This window comes from Pezoporus wallicus, unplaced genomic scaffold (genome assembly GCF_028554395.1).
Source record: "Pezoporus wallicus isolate ANWC-B61680 ecotype Strahan unplaced genomic scaffold, APGP_CSIRO_Pwel_v1 scaffold_3294, whole genome shotgun sequence".
In the NCBI taxonomy this organism is placed as follows: Eukaryota; Metazoa; Chordata; class Aves; order Psittaciformes; family Psittacidae; genus Pezoporus; species Pezoporus wallicus.
The window spans coordinates 10,091,412-10,109,894 of NW_026635478.1; the positions used below are offsets into that span (position 1 = coordinate 10,091,412).

Sequence of the window (18,483 nt, forward strand, 5' to 3'; positions counted from 1 at the left end):
ATAACAGGTAGACTTGTAGTTGAATTAAGAAGATGCAAAGGAAATTTTCTAAGTTTATTTGATAAGAGTGACAAATGGAACACTAAAGCCAACTGGGAATATTAAATAACACAGGCAGTTCTGAGCTTATTTTTGTTTTGTTGGGACTTAAGCAAGATGCAAGACCATCTGTGTCCCTAAAAAAACTCATAAAGATTAGGATTTAGAGAGGAAAAGCTGAGTATCTGATGGAAGACCAGTGGTCAAGTCCAGTTTATCAAAAGAGCTGCGTGTTTTAGAAGAGATGGGTAAAACCAGGAAGTCAGACGTGAGCACAAGCTCCCAGGTACCTACAAAAAACATTTTCAAAATAACTACCTAAATGTGAATTAAAGAAGCAAACATTAAGATCTGGCTCCTATAGCCTCTCTGCTGAGGCCACAGTCATTTTATGTGCTTACATCTATGTCATCCAGTCTCAAGACAAAGAACAAATAAGATCAACCCAATGTGAGGAAAACAGTAACAGCATCTGGCAGGCAGCTGCAGCAGCTCAGTGGAAAGCTGTGTCCAGTGAGGGGGCCATAAGCATCTGTCCCGCTGCTGCTGTCCTGGAAACAACTGTTTCAAGTAAAACTGGGAAGCAAAGCAGAATAACAAATCTTTTCTTTCCCCACTTTCTTAAAGAAGAGAGGGAGTTGACTGTCATCAGTGCAGAGGCAAATCTAGCCTGTGGTAAGATGATAGAGCATCTGACTGAGGAGCAGAAGAGGGCGCAGAGAGAGGAAAAGGGTCAGCAGGGTTGGTGGTAAAACCATAGGTGGTGAATGAGATATTGGAGAGATAGAAAGATTCAGACTTTTTAAGAAAGAATTGAAGTTCCAGCCCACAGTGAGGCAAAATGAAATTACAAACACATGGGATTGCGCAAATTTTAGATACCAGCACAGGTGAAATTTGTCAGAAAGAGGAAAATGGAATGGAAAACAAAACAATACAAAAGGTGAAGAGCGGAATCCAGCAAATAAAACCATGAGTAACATCTGCCTTCTAACCATTGCTGCAGATTTATCTCATCCAGAATCTGTGTGGAACTTTCACTACCCCTTCCCTATTATGGGCGGAATTGCCTTTTATTTAGTTTTTAGGTTAAAGACGTACAATTCATTTGTCTGCTGTAGACTTGTTCATGACAGACAAATATAACAGATTATCTTCCATTAAAAAATTGCAGACGTGGGTCAGCTGCCATATAACTCACTGAGTTTCATTCCCTCCCAAGGGTTCCATCTATCCCCACAAAATAAATGCATGTGTACTGAGTTAGTTTTTTTTCATGACTAGGCAATATCCCTGTTCCCTGGAAACTTGCAGTTGTTATTTGTCTTTGTGAACCTCCCCTTTGAAAATGCCAAATCCTTTAAATTAATGCTTGGGAGGGTCATATTTTGCATTTCAGTTGTTGAAAAGACATTGCATTTATTCAACAATATAAAGCTCCCTGAGGATCAGCAACCACAGTTTATTATATAAAAGTGTGCCGTGCTTTCTCTAATTTGGGAGTTGACTACTCACATAATCATAGCTACCAATATTCAGAGCTTACAGTATTTTTTTATTCTCTTATTATTGCTTTTTTTCATCATAAAATACAGCTTGTGTTTTATATGGCTAGATCCTGCTCTCAATGAAGTATTTGGCTTCTCTGGTACAGAACAGATCCCTAGTTGGTTGAAACAATGTCTTAAAAAAGTTTTGGAGGGTTAACTTTTAATCTTCAGCCAGATTTCTTTGATTCATTATCAGCTATGAGGCATTTGAATGATAGTGGGCTAATTGTATTCAGATGCCCTTATCAGCAGAAGTAGCTTTATGATAGGAAAAGGTAGCATAGTTTCAGCTGGATTTTGGAGGGAGCATCAGTATCTTCAACTGTCCTTAATACCAATTTTATTTTTAATTTTTCCTTAATTAAACAAAACATTCAAAAGCAAACTGAGATTCTTGGAGTAAGCACAGAGCTTTCCTGAGCAGATAATAGTTCCAAGAGGGAGAAATGAAAACAACTATGAGTAAAGGTAAATTGAGTTAATATGCCAAGTCTGGGAATTCTTGTATCTTAGTCCAGTAGTGCACATCCAGTAGTGTACATCTTGTGTACATGCCCCTGTGCTCTTCCTTGAGATTACGCAGAAAATTTGAATATTGTAAGAGCAAGGCCTTGTTTTTTAGTGAGATCTAGTACAGAGAAGATGCCCTGGGATGTCAGCTCCCGAGATTTATGCCTTAAGAAGCCCTGAACTCCTTTACTGTAACTCCTTTACTGTTGCTAATGTATGTAACCTTCATCAAAGCCAGTAGTTATTCTGTCTCAGCTCCTCCTGCATAAAATGCAGAAATGTTAAATGTAGAATTATTGTGGTCATAGTGGCTGTGTGAACAATTAAAGTAGATAAGTAGTCAGCCCAATGTATCTGCACAGTTCTGTACCACCATTTGAACCACAGCCACCATCCAGGTCTGTGCATACTTACATGGTCACTGTTGCCGTCTGAGGTTCCTAGCATCTGATGTACTGTACTTACCACATGCTTTGGAAAACAGAGACACATTTTTTGTTGTCCCTGAGTACAGATGGGAGTCTCAACTGCACATTTATTTCTCCCTCACCAGTGTTTAGAAAAAGCATTTTGATTGATCAAAAGTTACAGTAGGAGAAAAACTGACTTTATTTTCTGGGATTCCTATCACTTGGGCAGGGAGTGCACTAGTTTTGCATTTAGCTCAGACTAGATAGCAAAAGATTCCATCAGTCAATTTCTTTATGTGTCCGGTCCACTTCACATTCTAGTGTCACAGCCAAAGACAGCTTGCACTTTTTAGGTTCACAGCATTGCACTAACATGTTGTTAAGTTTTAAAAAGAATTCAGTGTTCAGCAAAAAATTTAAATGAAAATCCTTTCTTTTCACATTAGATTTAGTAAATCCCTTCCCTTTCACAAATGAGAAATCAGGGCCTAAACTATTCTGACAGCATTTAGAAGTTTTTCACTTTCGAAGCTTTTTGTGTTTTATATATCTAATTAACTGTAATAAGAAAATAATAGGACATAATGTTTGTTTTACAAGGTGATTGATCTCTTGGCAGCCTGGCAGACTCTTTTATTGATTGGTTGGTGGATAATGTCAGAGTGGATATGTCCTGGAGGAGAATAGCTGACACCTAAATCCATATGTGACAGATTACCATCTGTGTTGGAAGACAGGTTTCTTCGTGAAATTGCAAAGATAACAGGTGAAAATGGAGAAAGTGACATGAGGGAAATGTGTTGAAACCTGCCTCAACCTTTCCATGCTTAAGAGCATTTACACAAAGCGCTCTATTTTGTGGGCAGCTTGTTTTCAGGATGAGGGAGATTAACTTTTAATTACATTCATTCCTGTCTGCCCAGTCTAGTTTTAATTCTGTTAATTAGGGAAATGCCTTGCCCCACAACCTAGCCATAAAGCTAATTAAACGGAGAACCTTCATTTGCTACTTAGTGGGGCTTCAGTTCAGTAATGCTTATCATACATTACAGTTAATTAGCACTGTGGGAGGGAAAATGAGGATGTCGCTGAAGTGCAAAACTCAAATTAGAGGTGCTAGAATATATGCTTTATTTCATTTTGCAGCTATCTGATGCAGGGAAGTCACACGCTACCTACCTGCCTTAGTTTCACATTTGTTAAAGGAGAATTAATTAAATGTATCTCTCTTGCAAAAGTTTTGTGTAGGTTTAATGTAATGAAGTTGATAAGCTGTTGCCCTTTGAAATCCTTAAGTAGAAGACACTGCATAAATAGAATTATTTCTCCCTGAAGCATGCAAAGCATGCTGGGGGGAATGGGCTATGCAGTTAGAGGTAGAGGGGTGGAACAGCAGATGTACTTCCTGAGGTAAAGACGGATGTACAGTTATGCACATATTCACAAAATCTTCTAGGGCAAAACACAACCAGCATGGGCCGTGCTGCTGTCTCAAACCATTCAGAAGCCCAGACCACAAGTTAAAAGAAAATGTAATTTAACTGAAAAATTCTGATGGTAAATGGCTTTAATTTGTAATGCTTTGTTTAATTATAATAATCCGTTTTAAAGCATTGTTCCTGAAAATATCAAGTGATAATTACCGATACCCCCACTGTGAGGATGAAGTAAAGCAGAGAAATGTTGCAATTTGCCCAGACTGGAACTAGTACTTACAACTCCCTGTAAAGTACCAGACAGCGGCTGGCTTGATGTTTTCTGGAGGAAACAGCAGAACCTAAGTTCTACTTTGATTTATATTTTCTCACAGTAGCACTGAATCCTGAGTCTGAGGATATGAAATTATACGTTAATAGTTTACCCCTAGCATGCATTAAGATTCTATGGAAAGTGTTACCTAGAGCATTGCAAGTGTAGCCCAGTAGGTTATGCTTATGTGAATCCTGAGTTACTCAATATATTTCAAGATTTAGTGCAAGGCAGCAGGCAAATATTAAAAAATAAGTCTTAGCATTGGTGGCTCTGGTAATATTTGTAACGTAGAGCAACATGTAGAATAATGTGTTTTGTGCAAGGCTGTGATGACTGACACACTATATCTAAGCGAGGTAGCTGGCTGGGTTGCACACTGGGCTTTCATTCAAGTGTGGGTGAATCCACATTGTTTTTCTGTGCCTTTTTTTCCCCATTGCTGACATGGGGCTAAAAAGTTTTGTGGGGCTGCTTTGTAAAGCACTCTGTAGTCTGCATGGATTGGGACACTAATACCTGGGTCAACAAGGCAACACTAGTTACAAGGTTTAGGGGACAGTGGTGATTTGTAGAAGTATGAGAAAAGAGAAGGAAAGAAAAGGAAAACTGTGAAAGAAGGGAACAAGAGCTAGCAGAATAGCTAGAAAATATGATGACCAGCCTGTGCTGGTAATAGCATTATTAATGCTAACATGCTGTCATTAATACAAACAAGAAGGGCACGAAGTTTCTGTAATTATTTCAGGTTGATCTGGGAGTGTATTATTTTACTGGAGCTAGGTAGCATTTCAAAACTGAAAAGGATTAGACAGACACAATCAGTTCAAATATTTGTCCAGCCATTGAAAGGAGAAGCCTCACTTCCGCCTGTGATGAGGCTTTGGAAATCTCCATACCCATCACTGTTCAACAGCTAAGTGAAGATTGCAGGTTGATTACCCTTGCACCTGCCTTTAAGCAGCTTACGTGAAGTGTTAAGGTCTAAGTTGCCTAAAATCCCTACTTTTTAATTTGTTTTCTGACTTGTATGCAGCAAGGCAAATCTTCGTGAGTTTATATGCATACATGCACACACATGTGGTCACACACCCCTGATCAGAGCTAGGTCCTTCCAAATGTGAATTACTCTGAGCAGAGCTTAAATATGTACAAGTAGAACAGGAACAGTCATTCCCATTAATATTCACAAGGACGTGAAAAGAAAAATAATGGACTGCCTTTTTCTTCTAGTCAGATTGGGGCTATACAGCATATCATAAAGCAACTGAGTTTCTGTTCCTTTATTTAAAGCTGAGAAGTTGTATTTTACACTGATTCCACTGCCTCCCTCATATTTTGAGATGCTCAGAAAACTTAGCATAACTTATTTCAGAAACATTTATTCCTCCTTCATTCTTATAAAATTATTGCCCATTCCATTCTTCAAAAATTAGCTTTTGAGTGTCAAAAAGAATATAGAGCTTTGCAAAATAACTACAAAGAAAGGATATTTAAAAAGAGTACTTGGATCTGTGTGCCAAAACTGTGACTTACTAGCAAATTCCACAATGCTCTAGGATCACATAAGCAAATCCAGAGAGTAGTCGTGCTTAACTTCACCACAGTGACTGTCTTTATGCCAGGCCTTTGCTTATAGGATTTGCTGCAAGCCTAGACTTACCTTTCACAATGCACATAGAGATGACAGTGAGTCACAGAAGCTGGAGTGAAACCTCTCCACTCTTTGTGAACAGCAAGTCAGGGTTTGTTTCTGGGTTCAGATGGGCCCACAGCTTTTGTGATGGTGTTGCTGAGTTCCATCTCCAGACTACTATTTACAATTGCTTTTTTCCACAAAATATAAAAAATGTAAGAAGGTTTAGGTACTTTTGTGCAAATCCTATGTTTGCTTTTGCTTTTTTTTTTTCAGTTGTATGTCGAGGAGTGAACCATTTTCAGGGCTAACAGGGGGCTTGAATGCTTAGTTGCCTTCACTTGCTATTTTGACTAGTACATTTTAATGCTTCTATGGTTTTTCATTGGCCTGTATTTTCCATTTCTGCATGTGTCCCATTTGTGCTGGGCACATCAGTTGGTATTTGTGCCAGATAGGCAGCTTGTATGAGCAAGTTATCATTTAACAATATTGATTATTGCATTAATAGAAATCCTTTGGGATTTCATTGCTAATGCACTGAAAGCCCATCAGACCTCTTAGTCTGAAATGACCTGCACATTGTCTGAACACTTATGACCAGGGCATTTTATGTGCAATCCCCCATGGAGACATACAGTTCTTTATATACTTTTGCATTCCTGGGGATACAGGGGAGCAGATCAGCATGGAAAGTTTGAGCCATTCTTCTGCAGCTTGCATCATCAGTTGAAAAGGAGCCACTTGAGAACTATGTTTTAAGACACCAAGTTTACGTCTCCTCCACAGACAGTCCCAATAATAGTACAGGGATATTTGACTAAATCATTCAAAGCTGGAAGAGATACCATGATGGTTTCCACTGTGTTTTTCTTCCCTATATGATAGGCCGACATACATACTCTCTGTGAAGTTCAAACAGGCATTTGACAAAGTTGGGTACCAGTCAGTTTAAAGATAAATGGGGCCTCACTTTCTCACACAGTGGAATCATTTATTTTCACATGGCTCATAACAAGAATTATTTATAGCTGTGGAAAGAAAAATAGTGGGGATATAGACTTGGTGCAATTTCTGTGAACCAGTTAGAAATGATACAGTTGGATACTGCTCTCTTCCAAGTGAAATGCAGCGATGCACTGCTCTCCATAGAGTGAAATAATTTTTACATGCCTTGTCAGTCTCGCTATGGCCGTGGAAAGAAATACAGTGAAAGGAGAGACGTTGGCACTGTTCGTCTTATTTAGAATGTTTTTGCAGCTAACAGTTTTGACCTCTATTCTGTTTTGATGGTCCTGGTTTCAAAAGGCCACATCATGTTTTCCAGCTACACGAAATGAATGAACACCTTCTTTTCCTGTGGACTCTCCCATCTTTTACCCAGTTCAGAATATTCCTGGTTCAAAATATCCCAAAGAATTGCTGGTGTAGAACTGATGCGCTGTCTTGTCAGTGGAATAACAACGATTAACAGGTTCAAATCTACCCTCTGAAGCCAGGAGGGTTTCATTTTTGTCCCTTACGGTCTTCAGACACCCTGAAAAGAAAGTTAGACTGGAATTTTGAATTTAATGTGTGAAATCAAGGAGCCATCATTTAAAATGTCAATCCTCACTTCAGAATGGTGTTTGACAGGCTGCAAGTAATTTCTGCTTCAAGCAGTCTCAGGCAGCAGAGTAGCCCAAAGGTCATGTTGTTTTTATCATGGGTGACTGCTCTGCATGTTTATGATGCATAATATATTAGTAATTTTAATTCACAGTTCTATTTGTCCAGCAGTTTTGTCAGGTAGTTAGGTACACCTGCACTGTGCAAAAGCATGAAACTATTGTAATCCATCGTAAGACCTGCAGCACAGTGCTGGTTGCAAGTACTGGGGCTGGGAGGAATCACTTCTACCAATGGAAATGCCAGCCTGCAGGACTGGACAAAGTCTTGTGACTGAAGCCACTGACGGGTCAAGATCTGTGCTGGTGGTCACAGCTGAAACCAAATAGGTTGCTCCCTCAAGTCTCATGGTATGATGTATAGCAACCCTCAGTGTGCTCTTCATCAGATTTATGAGATTGAGAGCCTAAGGTTATCTGTTCTTGACTAGCTTGTTCACCAAAACTGAGGACCAGACAACAAACACAAGTGCTGGTTTCAGATCACTTTGAGAACTTGTTACCCGATGCATAAAGATTTCAGCTGTCTTTGTGGAAAGCACTCAAGGCATAATACCACCACAGCTGCTGCCTACCGTTTTACCTTCATGCTTTTAATAGGACTGAGTGCAAAAGCCACTCCTCTGCAGAGCTAGACACAAAAGTAATAAGGAGTAGTATTAGTTCAGAGAGTCTCAGAGCAAATTTGCCTTCTCTTTGCACATATGCAACTCATAAGCAAACCTTTGTAACAATATGCATTGTTCTTGTTTATTTGAGAAGTATGGTCTCCTGAGGATATTTCTGTCAATGTCAGTGAAGCAAAGTGCCTTTTTGAAAGGATGGCTGAATTTGCCTTTTAGCTATTGAATGTCTAGATTTACCTCCTTGCTCCTTCTGCTTCTGTTTATATTTTACATGCAGAAACATGGTAAGAGCCATACTACTCTCCCATGTCAGTAATAATATGTTTTCAAAAATGAATGAATGACATCCACTATAAGTAATCCTAAATTCAAATTGTTTTTAAATGCACCCTTCATTCACCAGCATCATGCTGTGTTTGATAAATTTCCATCTTTTCATATTAGCTCTTTTGGCACCTAGATTTGCATTTTGTAATCTTTGCTTTTTATATGGCCAGCTGTTACTTCAGAGTTTCAAAGCCCTTACAGCAAGAGGCTTTTCAATAGGAAATATCACTCTCCACTTGGTTTTCTGAAAGATCTTGTTTTCACTTCAGAAGTGGTCAGCCAAGGCTTTATATCATGTTACTTCTTCACTGTATGCACCCCTAAAAAGAGCTATTTTTGCACTGTCCTACTCCTAATATAAAAACCAAAACAAAACAAAACCAAAAACAGAAAAAAAACCCCACACATACAAAAAAAAAAAATCAAAAAAAAGAAGCCAACCACATATATTTCTCTTTCAAATGAACGTGGATGCATGGTTTTATAAGTGAGGGAGGATGGAAAGATGCCCTATATTTTAAATGAGGTTCTGTGACCTGTCATGTACTTATTGCACAAACTTTTCTTGATCGGAAAAAGGACTGATCATTCCAGTTCTTCAACACCTTTGGGAGAAGTTATAAGGTGGAGGAAGCAGAATCAGCAGTCTGAAATTCAGAACAGAGGTCTTATCAAGTTCATCAATGCTCTTCATAATCAGTATGTAAAGTAAGAGCCGTTGATCTCATCCTTCATGCATATATACATATATAAATATGGCTTCAGAACAACTGAAAAAGCAACATTTCACATGCACTTGCAGTTGCTCTTCTATTATATATATATTAAATCAAGAAAGCAAGACACATGAAAATGGGTATTTAGTGACTTTGTATTCGTAATGGAAAAACCAGCATATAATGCTAATTAAAAAAAAATCCTACATTTGTTTATGTAGGGATAATGGAAGAATTTTCAGCATTCATGTATGTTTTACTTGGTTGTTATTTCAGTTTTTCATGTGTTCTTGCATTTTGATAGTTCCTGTGCAAGGCAACAGATTCACATCTTACACAGGCTGAAGTCTTCTGTTAAGCAGACCGCTACATCTACAAAGAAGCTTCTTTAAATGTTCTTTAACATCAAAGTGCCAATTTGGGTCATCTGGCAGTTCCAGTTGTGAGAGAAATCTCTCTGCCTCCAGAGCAATTCAGCCCATAGCTGTTTTGTAAACCTTGCAAGAAAGTTTTGGGAAGAGGTACCTCTGACCAACCTGAATCCTAAGAGAGCCAACAGCCTTCTTGGGGTCTGAGTAAATTTCTGTACTCCTGCCCTGAACTACTGAATTGCTGTCATGAACTCAATTTTTGCTCATTCGTTCTTTGCAGATATTGATGAGTGCCTGGTAAACAATGGTGGCTGTGACCATTTCTGCCGAAACACAGTTGGCAGCTTTGAGTGCAGCTGCCAAAAAGGCTATAAACTGCTCACAGATGAACGAACCTGCCAAGGTAATACTTCATTTCTTTTACCTCTTCTATGATGAAGATGCTCTTTTCAGTGGATTTGGGTTTTCTTTAATAAAGTCATTTGTACTACAGGTTTTAATTGTACGTAATGTATGTAATTTAATAGGACGGAAAGTTAGAAAAGACCTACTAGATTTCCATTTTCTGAGGTGGGTTTAGAAGATTTTTGGAAATATCTTGTTTCAATGTTTATAGTAGTAGGAATGCCAGTGTCCTGATGAAGCGCCAAAATCTGTGTGGTGTAGTGGAGTAGCCTCAGGAAGAGTCTTATGTGCAGGTCCTCTAATTTGCTATGATCTGAATGGGACAGAGACTTATTTTACACCAGAGTCATTTAGAGTAATTTACTGGAATGGAGCATTTGCAACATTTAAACTGAAAAAAACCTCAAGAGTCTAATTTGTGAGCCCACCTTTGCCTGACAGAATCTGTTTATGGAGGGATAGTGAAGTGTTCTGTGAGAATTCGAATGATGTGTGGTTTACAGCGTTTGCTCTGTGTGTCATGATTTGTTGTCTAAGTCATGTGATGTTATATATTCTATGACTAAGTGCATAACCATTTCAAACTTAAGTTCTGACCATGTGCCTTTGGAGAAATGATACTTTACGCATTTGAGCTCTGTAACTTTACGCTTTAAAAGCCTCCTAGAAAAGGCTAGAGAGATGAGCATGCATCAGCAGAGAGAGAAGGGGAAGGACGATGTATTCAATTAAAATTATGTTCAGGAATTGCCTCTTTATCAATACATAATTATTTGCATGGGGTTTAAACATGTAAAGGTTTTGTAGTCCAAAACAGCATTAGTATTTTAGAGCTTCTTTGTCCATCAACAAAAGAGAAAGCAAGGTAAAAAAATTTTTCCATTGCATCTCATTGGTACTTAGAATCATAGAACAGTTAGGGTTGGAAAGGACCTTAAGATCATCTAGCTCCAGCTCCCCTGCCATGGGCAGGGACACCTCCCACATTAGACCATGTCACCCAAGGCTCTGTCCAACCCAGCCTTGAACACCACAAGGGATGGAGCATTCACAACCTCCCTGGGCAACCCATTCCAGTGCCTTACCACCTTTACAGTAAAGAACTTCTTCCTTTTATCCAATCTAAACTTCCCCTGTTTAAGTTTTAACCCATTACCCCTTGTCCTGTCACTACAGTCCCTAATGAAGAGTCCCTCCCCAGCATCCTTACAGGCCCCCTTCAGATACTGGAAGGCTGCTATGAGGTCTCCACTCAGCCTTCTCTTCTCCAGGCTGAACAGCCCCAGCTTTCTCAGCCTATCTTCATACAGGAGGTGCTCCAGTCCCCTGATCATCCTCATGGCCCTCCTCTCGACTTGTTCCAACAGTTCCATGTCCTTTTTATGCTGAGGACACCAGAACTGCACACAATACTCCAAGTAAGGTCTCACGAGAGCAGAGTAGAGGGGCAGGATCACCTCCTTCGACCTGCTGGTCACACTCCTTTTGATACAGCCCAGGATTCAGTTGGCTTTTGGGGCTGCAAGCGCACACTGAAGCCGGCTCATGTTCATTTTCTCATTGACCAACACACCCAAGTCCTTCTCTGCAGGGCTGCTCTGAATCTCTTCTCTGCCCAACCTGTAGCTGTGCCTGGGATTGCTCTGACCCAGGTGTAGGACCTTGCACTTGGCATAGTTAAACTCCATAAGGCTGGCATCAGCCCACCTCACAAGGGTGTCAAGGTCCCTCTGGATGGCATTCCTTCCCTCCAGGGTATCAACAGAACCACACAGCTTGGTGTCATCGGCAAACTTGCTGAGGGCACACTTAATCCCACTGTCCCTGTCAGCGACGAAGATGTTAAACAAGACCGGTCCCAACACCGATCCCTGAGAGACACCACTCGTTACTGATCTCCAGCTGCACATAGAGTCACTGACCACAACGCTTTGCATCGGGCCATCCAGCCAGTTCTTTATCCACCGAGTGATCCACCTATCAAATTGATGTCTCTCCAGTTTAGAGACAAGGATGTCATGTGGGACAGTGTCGAACGCTTTGCACAAGTCCAGGTAGATCACACCTGGACCAGGTAGATCACACCTGCTCTACCCCTTTCCATCAGTTCCATAGCCCTATCATAGAAGGCCACCAAATTGGTCAGGCCAGATTTCCCCTTAGTGAAGCCATGCTGCCTGTCACCAAGCACCTTGTTGTTTTTCATGTGCCTTAGCATGCCATCCAGGAGAATCTGCTCCAAGATTTTGCCAGGCACAGAGGTGAGACTGACTGGTCTGTAATTCCCCGGGTCATCCATTTTCCTCTTCCTGAAAATGGGGGTTATATTTCCCTTTTTCCTGTAGTCAGGAGCTTCACCTGACTGCCATGATTTTTCAAATATGATGGCCAGTGGCTTAGCAACTTCATTTGCCAGCTCCTTCAGGATCCGTGAAAGGATTTCATCAGGTCCTGTGCACATTCAAGTTCTTAAGATGGTCTTGAACCAGATCCTCTCCTACAGTGGGCCCAAGGTCTTCATTCTCACAGTCCCTGCGTCTGCCTTCCAAGACTTGGGTGGTGTGGTCAGAGCATTTGCCAGTGAAGACTGAGGCAAAGAAGTTATTAAGAACCTCAGCCTTCTCCAAATCCAGGGTAGCCAGTTCTCCTGATAGCTCCCAGAGAGGGCCCACGTTGTCCCTAGTCTGTCTTTTATTTGCAATGTACCTGTAGAATCCCTTCCTGTTATCTTTCACATCCCTAGCCAAGTTTAATTCTAACTGGGCCTTAGTTTTCCTAACCTGGTCCCTAGCTTCCCAGACAACATCCCTGTATTCTTCCCAGGCCACCTGTCCTTGCTTCCACCTTTCATAAGCCTCTTTTTTCATTTGAATTTTCCTCAGCAGCTCCTTATCCATCCAAGGAGGTCTCCTGGCCCTCCTGCTGCACTTCCTTTTAGTTGGGTTGCAACACTTCTGAGCTTGTAGCAGGTGATCCCTGAATATCAACCAAGAGTCTTGGGGCCCCCTGCCCTCTAGGGCTATATCCCATGGAACCTTCCTAAGCAGGTTCCTGAAGAGGCCAAAGTCTGCTCTCCTGAAGTCCAGGGCAGTGAGCTTGCTGCACGCTCTTCTCACTGTCCTGAGGATCTCAAACTCAAGCATCTCATGATCGCTGTATCCAAGGCTGCCCTGGAGCCTCACATTTCCAACGAGCCCTTCCCTGTTGGTGATCATGAGGTCAAGCATGGCACCTCTCCTTGTCGGCTCCTCTATTATTTGCAGAAGGAAGTTGTCTTCCACACAATCGAGGAACCTCCTGGATTGCTTGTGCTGGGCTGTACTGTCTCTCCAACAGATATCAGGGTGATTGAAGTGCCCCATGGGGGGAAGTCCCCCAAGGGCCTGCAAGCGTGAGGCTGTTACTATCTGTCTATATAGTGCTTCATCCAGAGTCCTACTGATCAAGCGGGCTGTAACAGATCCCCACAGTAATGTCTCCCATTGCTGTTCTCCCTTTAACCCTGACCCACAAACTCTCTATTGACTTCCATCATCTGAGAAGCCTTCTCCACCCTGAGTGTGGATTAGACACAAAAGAGTCAGTGCAAGGTTAGTTTCAAGCTGGAACAGGATGGGAAGAGCAGAGAATGGCACAGTTAGTGCACATGACTAGGCAGAAATAACATTGTAGAATCATGTCAGAAGAGTAAGTTGTTAGGTTTTGACGTACCTGCTGAAAATAGGGATGAAATGTTAAAAAGAAGCATTCCCTTCATTATGTATTTAGAGATAGTTAGGAATACTTTCTGGTTCATGAATGTCATGTTGTGACATGCTGTCGCTTTGGTATCAGAGGTTTCACCACTGAAGTAAGTGTAATTACACCAGTGCAAAACTGGCGAGAGAAAAGTCAAGCCCTGCGTTCTTGTTAGGCTAGAGCTGGTGCAAAATTTATGTGTTCATTATGCAAAGTCTTAGTCTTTGAAAGCTACCTATAAATAATCAGATGAATACCCTGATAATGGGAAATAGAAGCAGCTCTGTAAATGCTGTTCAATGGAGTTTTGTTTCTTCATGGGCCTGGGCTACACAGAACGAATGAGTTGCCAGTAACAGGGCATACCGTGAAAGGAATGAAGCAGTAGCTGAGCTTCTCTTCTCCCTCATGTGATCAGACATGGAAATGTAAACGTGATCTGGCTGTTCTACTTTTCCCATTGTCAGTGAGCAAGGGCAGGCACTCTTGTCTGCTTCTGCAAGGTACTTTGACTGATTCATCAATTGTAGCTTATCTGTTGCAGTAACAGATAAGTGCAAATCCAGAGAATTTTTGACCTGGAGAAGTTCCTGCGGTCCCAGGAACACTGGTTCTTCAGAGTGTGAAATGGGAAGGACAAAGTTATTTCCTGTTTGAAATCTGAGGTGTTTGGGCCCAGAGACTGATTACAGCTAACATTGTATGATGCCTGCTTTGTGGAGAGAGCACTGTGATAATTTAGTTCCTCTCTGGTGCTTAGGGTGATAATGCAGTCAGTAGGCCTGCTAATAAAGAAAGAAGGAAAGTGAATATAGATCAAGAAATCACTAATGATTCACTGTGAAGAACCAAAGTACAGGTGATTTCACTTTGCTTCTTCTGCTGCAAAAATAATATAGTTAGTTATTAATGTCAGGTCTGACAAAAAAATGTGGTTTGGGGTTAGTGACTGCTGGAATATAAATCATCCATGGGTTTTTTTGGTAGCAGTGTGTCAACACTGACCATAGAACACTACTGAGGGATTCAGGGGAATTTACTTGGGGCATATGAGTTTCTCCAATGCATGAAATAGAAAAGTCGTATTTGTATTTATAAAAGATGCTGTTGTTTGTGTTACATCTGTTGTTTTGATTCATAATAGAGTTTCTGTGACTTATGATCTTGCTGTCAACATTTTTTTTTTTCTGGTTTTCATTTTTAAAAGGAAGATTTCTTTTGGTTACAAATCAACGTGTTTACCAGATACTCATTTTTAGGACCTTAGAAGGCCACATTGTTTTGGGGCCGAGTCCTATTTAGTTTAGGTGGCCTTCTTAGTGCATAGGAAGCTTACCTCCAAATGAGCTCATCGTTAACATCAAGGAACTGATTCTGCTAACCTTAGGCAAATTGGCCATGGAAAAGGCTGGTAATCTTGCCCTTTTACCACCTGCAGAACCCCTGGATAAGTCTGTGAGTATGTCTGATTCACCAGAAAGAATCAGTGAGGAAGAACAAAGCCACAGAGATACAGTTCATGTTAAGCAACATTTTTCAAACTGTTGAAAATATACATAAACTGTTGCTGCTTAACTTTCTTCAGCACAAGTCAATTTTACATGTTTAAATAAAAAGGTTCCTTCATATTCCCTGTGAAATTCTGAGGTTGTCCCACCTGACCTCATTTCCTTGATGTCCTTTCATTGTAGACCTCAGAGCTGACTTTAAGATTGAAAGGAACTTGTATCAAAGTCTCAGACTTTGTTCCTGGTTGTTTGCAGAGCTCCCAGTGTCTTCATACTGAGTGCCTTACACACATTCATCCTCTCTGTGAAGAATCAAGTATTTCTCTCAGTTTTTCAGGCAGGAAGGGTGAAGCCAAATATAGCAGCTTGCCTAAGATCACACGTATGAATGCCTGGACTGTCTGGAGAATAAACTTCCAGTTTTTGTGAATCTGCCCTCTGCAAATCTGCTCATTACAAGATACTTGTTTTCTTCTCCTGTGTTTGTGCTCATACCCTGATATGAAAATCCATTGGTTTTCGGGAACTCTGAAGGGTGCTGCCTGCTTGGTGCCACTGGATAGCCGCCAGCATGTAGAGTACTTGTGTAAGCAACGTTTGCATACGTAAAGGGCATCAAAATGTTCTGTATTTGTCTGTTTACAACTAAACCATTTTTAGCCCTGGCTGCAAAGAAAACCATTGTCAATCACAGATTACTTTTGCTGGGGAGTGGTTCTCACGCTGTGGCTCCTTGTTAGACAAGGAGAGTGTGGGGGTTTTCCTTCCTTTCCCCTCCCCTGCATTCCAGCCTTTTAAAAGGAAACTTATTTGTAACCCAGAAAGTGAATAATCCACATTGCCCTGCCAGTGATACTGTGGAGACTGATACCTCTTTCCCAGTCTCTCTTTTCCCGCAAACTTAAAAGTAGATTTTCTTCTGCTTTGACAGTGAAATCACTGTATGACAATACCAAAGCCATCTATTGTGTATTATTTTAACAGATCCCTTAAGTCTAAGGTATTGTAAATTCTTTGATACAGGAAGAAACGGTTGGATCTGTTTGTATAAACCTAGCAAAAGAGGTCTGCATCTCTTTTGAGGATGTAATACAAATAACAGAGCTATATTTATAGCAAGGAGAGCTTGTGTTTGTAACCTTTGAGGTAATTAACCGCAGGACAACAACTCAGATTAGTTTTAGAACCACATCAGCAACAAAACAGCAAGCAAGACTGTTTAAAGCTGCAATGAATGTGTGTAAGCGCAGACGTAATTACCTTAATCCTCAGCCAATATGAGTTTTAAAGCCAGTTAACTTAATTGCTTATTCTGTTTCTGTTTGTTGTGCAGTGATCTCAAAAAAAATTCAACAATGAGCACTCTCTCTGCTCCACTCAAGTTCAGGCTTCATTAAACACCCAGAAAAATGCGTGAAACTCTTATCATAAATAATTTTCTCTTCCTGGGATAGGAATTGTCTTTTGCGAAGCAATTCAAGGGGAGACAGCACACAAATTTGTGGTAAATCTCTTCAGGGAATGGTAGAATTGGAAAGATGAGTTACATTATGGAAAAAAAAGTGCTTTTAAGTGGGAGCATCCAGTGATCAATGCATAATACTTTGGCCTGATAAGTCTACACTCTCACGCTCTGCCCCTCACCACCTCTGTCTTAAATAGAGCCAAATCATCCTACACTGAGGAGTTAAAACCTTTTCAAGGGGCGGTTCAAGGCATTTGCATCATTCAGCCTCCAGTGCAGGCTTAAGTGGGGCTCGATGACTGCTAGATCTCACAGACATGATGTTCAGTCATAATGAAGTATGCCCAAAGTAGCTTTCTCACCAGCCATATGAATTGATACAGCCACTGTGAAAGGAGGTGGTTGTCCACCAGATGAAAGTAACTCTGGGCCATGTGGAATACCTGCATGGGCTGTCTGGCATTTTGGGGGCTTCTTTAAGGCCATGTGTTCATACACAGTACGTGACAGCATTTTTTACTTGCTTTGGTTAATTACCTGTTGCACTGTTGATTATTCTTTACTAGCTTCTTACTAGATTTTAAACAAATGTGATTGACTCTTTTATAACTAAGCACTGGAACACAGGGGCTTATACTTTGCTGTTGGTAATACCAATGTCTGTCCAAAGGAAATTCAGTGATGCATGTTTATACAACAGGAGATCCCAAACAGAATTTGCCCCCATAGGTTCATGATATATTGAATTTTCCCTCTAGTGATTTTCTGTGAGCACATTTTGCTAGAGGTTTGGGGTTTTTTAACTCTACAAAGCTATCCAATGGAAATCGACATATAGCAGATTTGAGGTGTTTTTTTCCTCTCATTCAAGAGAAAGGCATGAGCATATCCACTGTCATATTTGTGTATGAGGACTTTTCTTTCTGTCTTTTAAAACAAATGTGTTTCTTATTTTCCCCACTGTAGCCTTGCTTCCTCTCTCCTCAGCTTCACTTCCAGACAAAGTGTTCATCAAAACCTCAATTCTCATGGTGTAGAGCAATTGGAAATGATAGCTAGAGCCAAGGATACTATGAGCAGATATTGAGGCAGTTTTCTTACTAACTCTGCCGGCATATTGCAATGCTGACCTGCAAAACACCTCAAATCTTGTTCAGCTGGTTTTTTGTTTCTCAGATTGTCTCTGAGCAAACTTGATGAGTGTAGCAGGTTTTGTGATAACTTTCTAATGTCTTACAGGATATACCTCACAACTCTTTCCATCCACAGCTTGTTTTCACTTGTGACCTGAAATATAATTTGAAACCAGCCTCAGGCCTTCTGTGTTAACACGCTGCACCACAGAACTATAATGCATGCAATCCTAAAGTGATACTGTTAAGTGAGAGACTGACCTTTCTTTACTGCCAAATAGGTCTTCATTCCAGAGAATTTGATGTGATTAGACCTAGCTGACCCTATGATGGATCTGTTGCTAAAGGGATGCTTTACATAGGCCTCCCAATGCATAATTGTCAAGAGAAGCCTTCATTCATTCCAGAATGAGAGAAAGAAAAATAGCACCTTGAAAAATACAGTAACTGTCTATGATCTAAGGATCCTACAGACTTGGTCTTGAAACATTGCCATAGTGACTGGATATGTAATCCCCTCTCATAACATCCACCTTTTCACTTATTTGTACAAAATACGCACTATTAGCCTTCCAAGGGCAGGATTTGAATCTCCCAGCATGGTATCTCCATTTTGAAAATGGGTATGAAATG

General features: G+C 40.7%; 1 protein-coding gene across 4 annotated transcripts in view; it reads left to right on the top strand.

Moving 5' to 3' along the window:
* SCUBE1 (signal peptide, CUB domain and EGF like domain containing 1) overlaps positions 1–18,483 on the top strand; it is a 206,305-nt gene that overhangs the window by 145,732 nt on the left and 42,090 nt on the right. For all 4 annotated transcript variants that reach the window (XM_057427313.1, XM_057427331.1, XM_057427322.1 and 1 more), the window contains one exon: positions 9,882–10,004. In XM_057427313.1, coding sequence (XP_057283296.1) covers positions 9,882–10,004 — 123 coding nt within the window. The remainder of the gene's footprint in view (positions 1–9,881; positions 10,005–18,483) is intronic.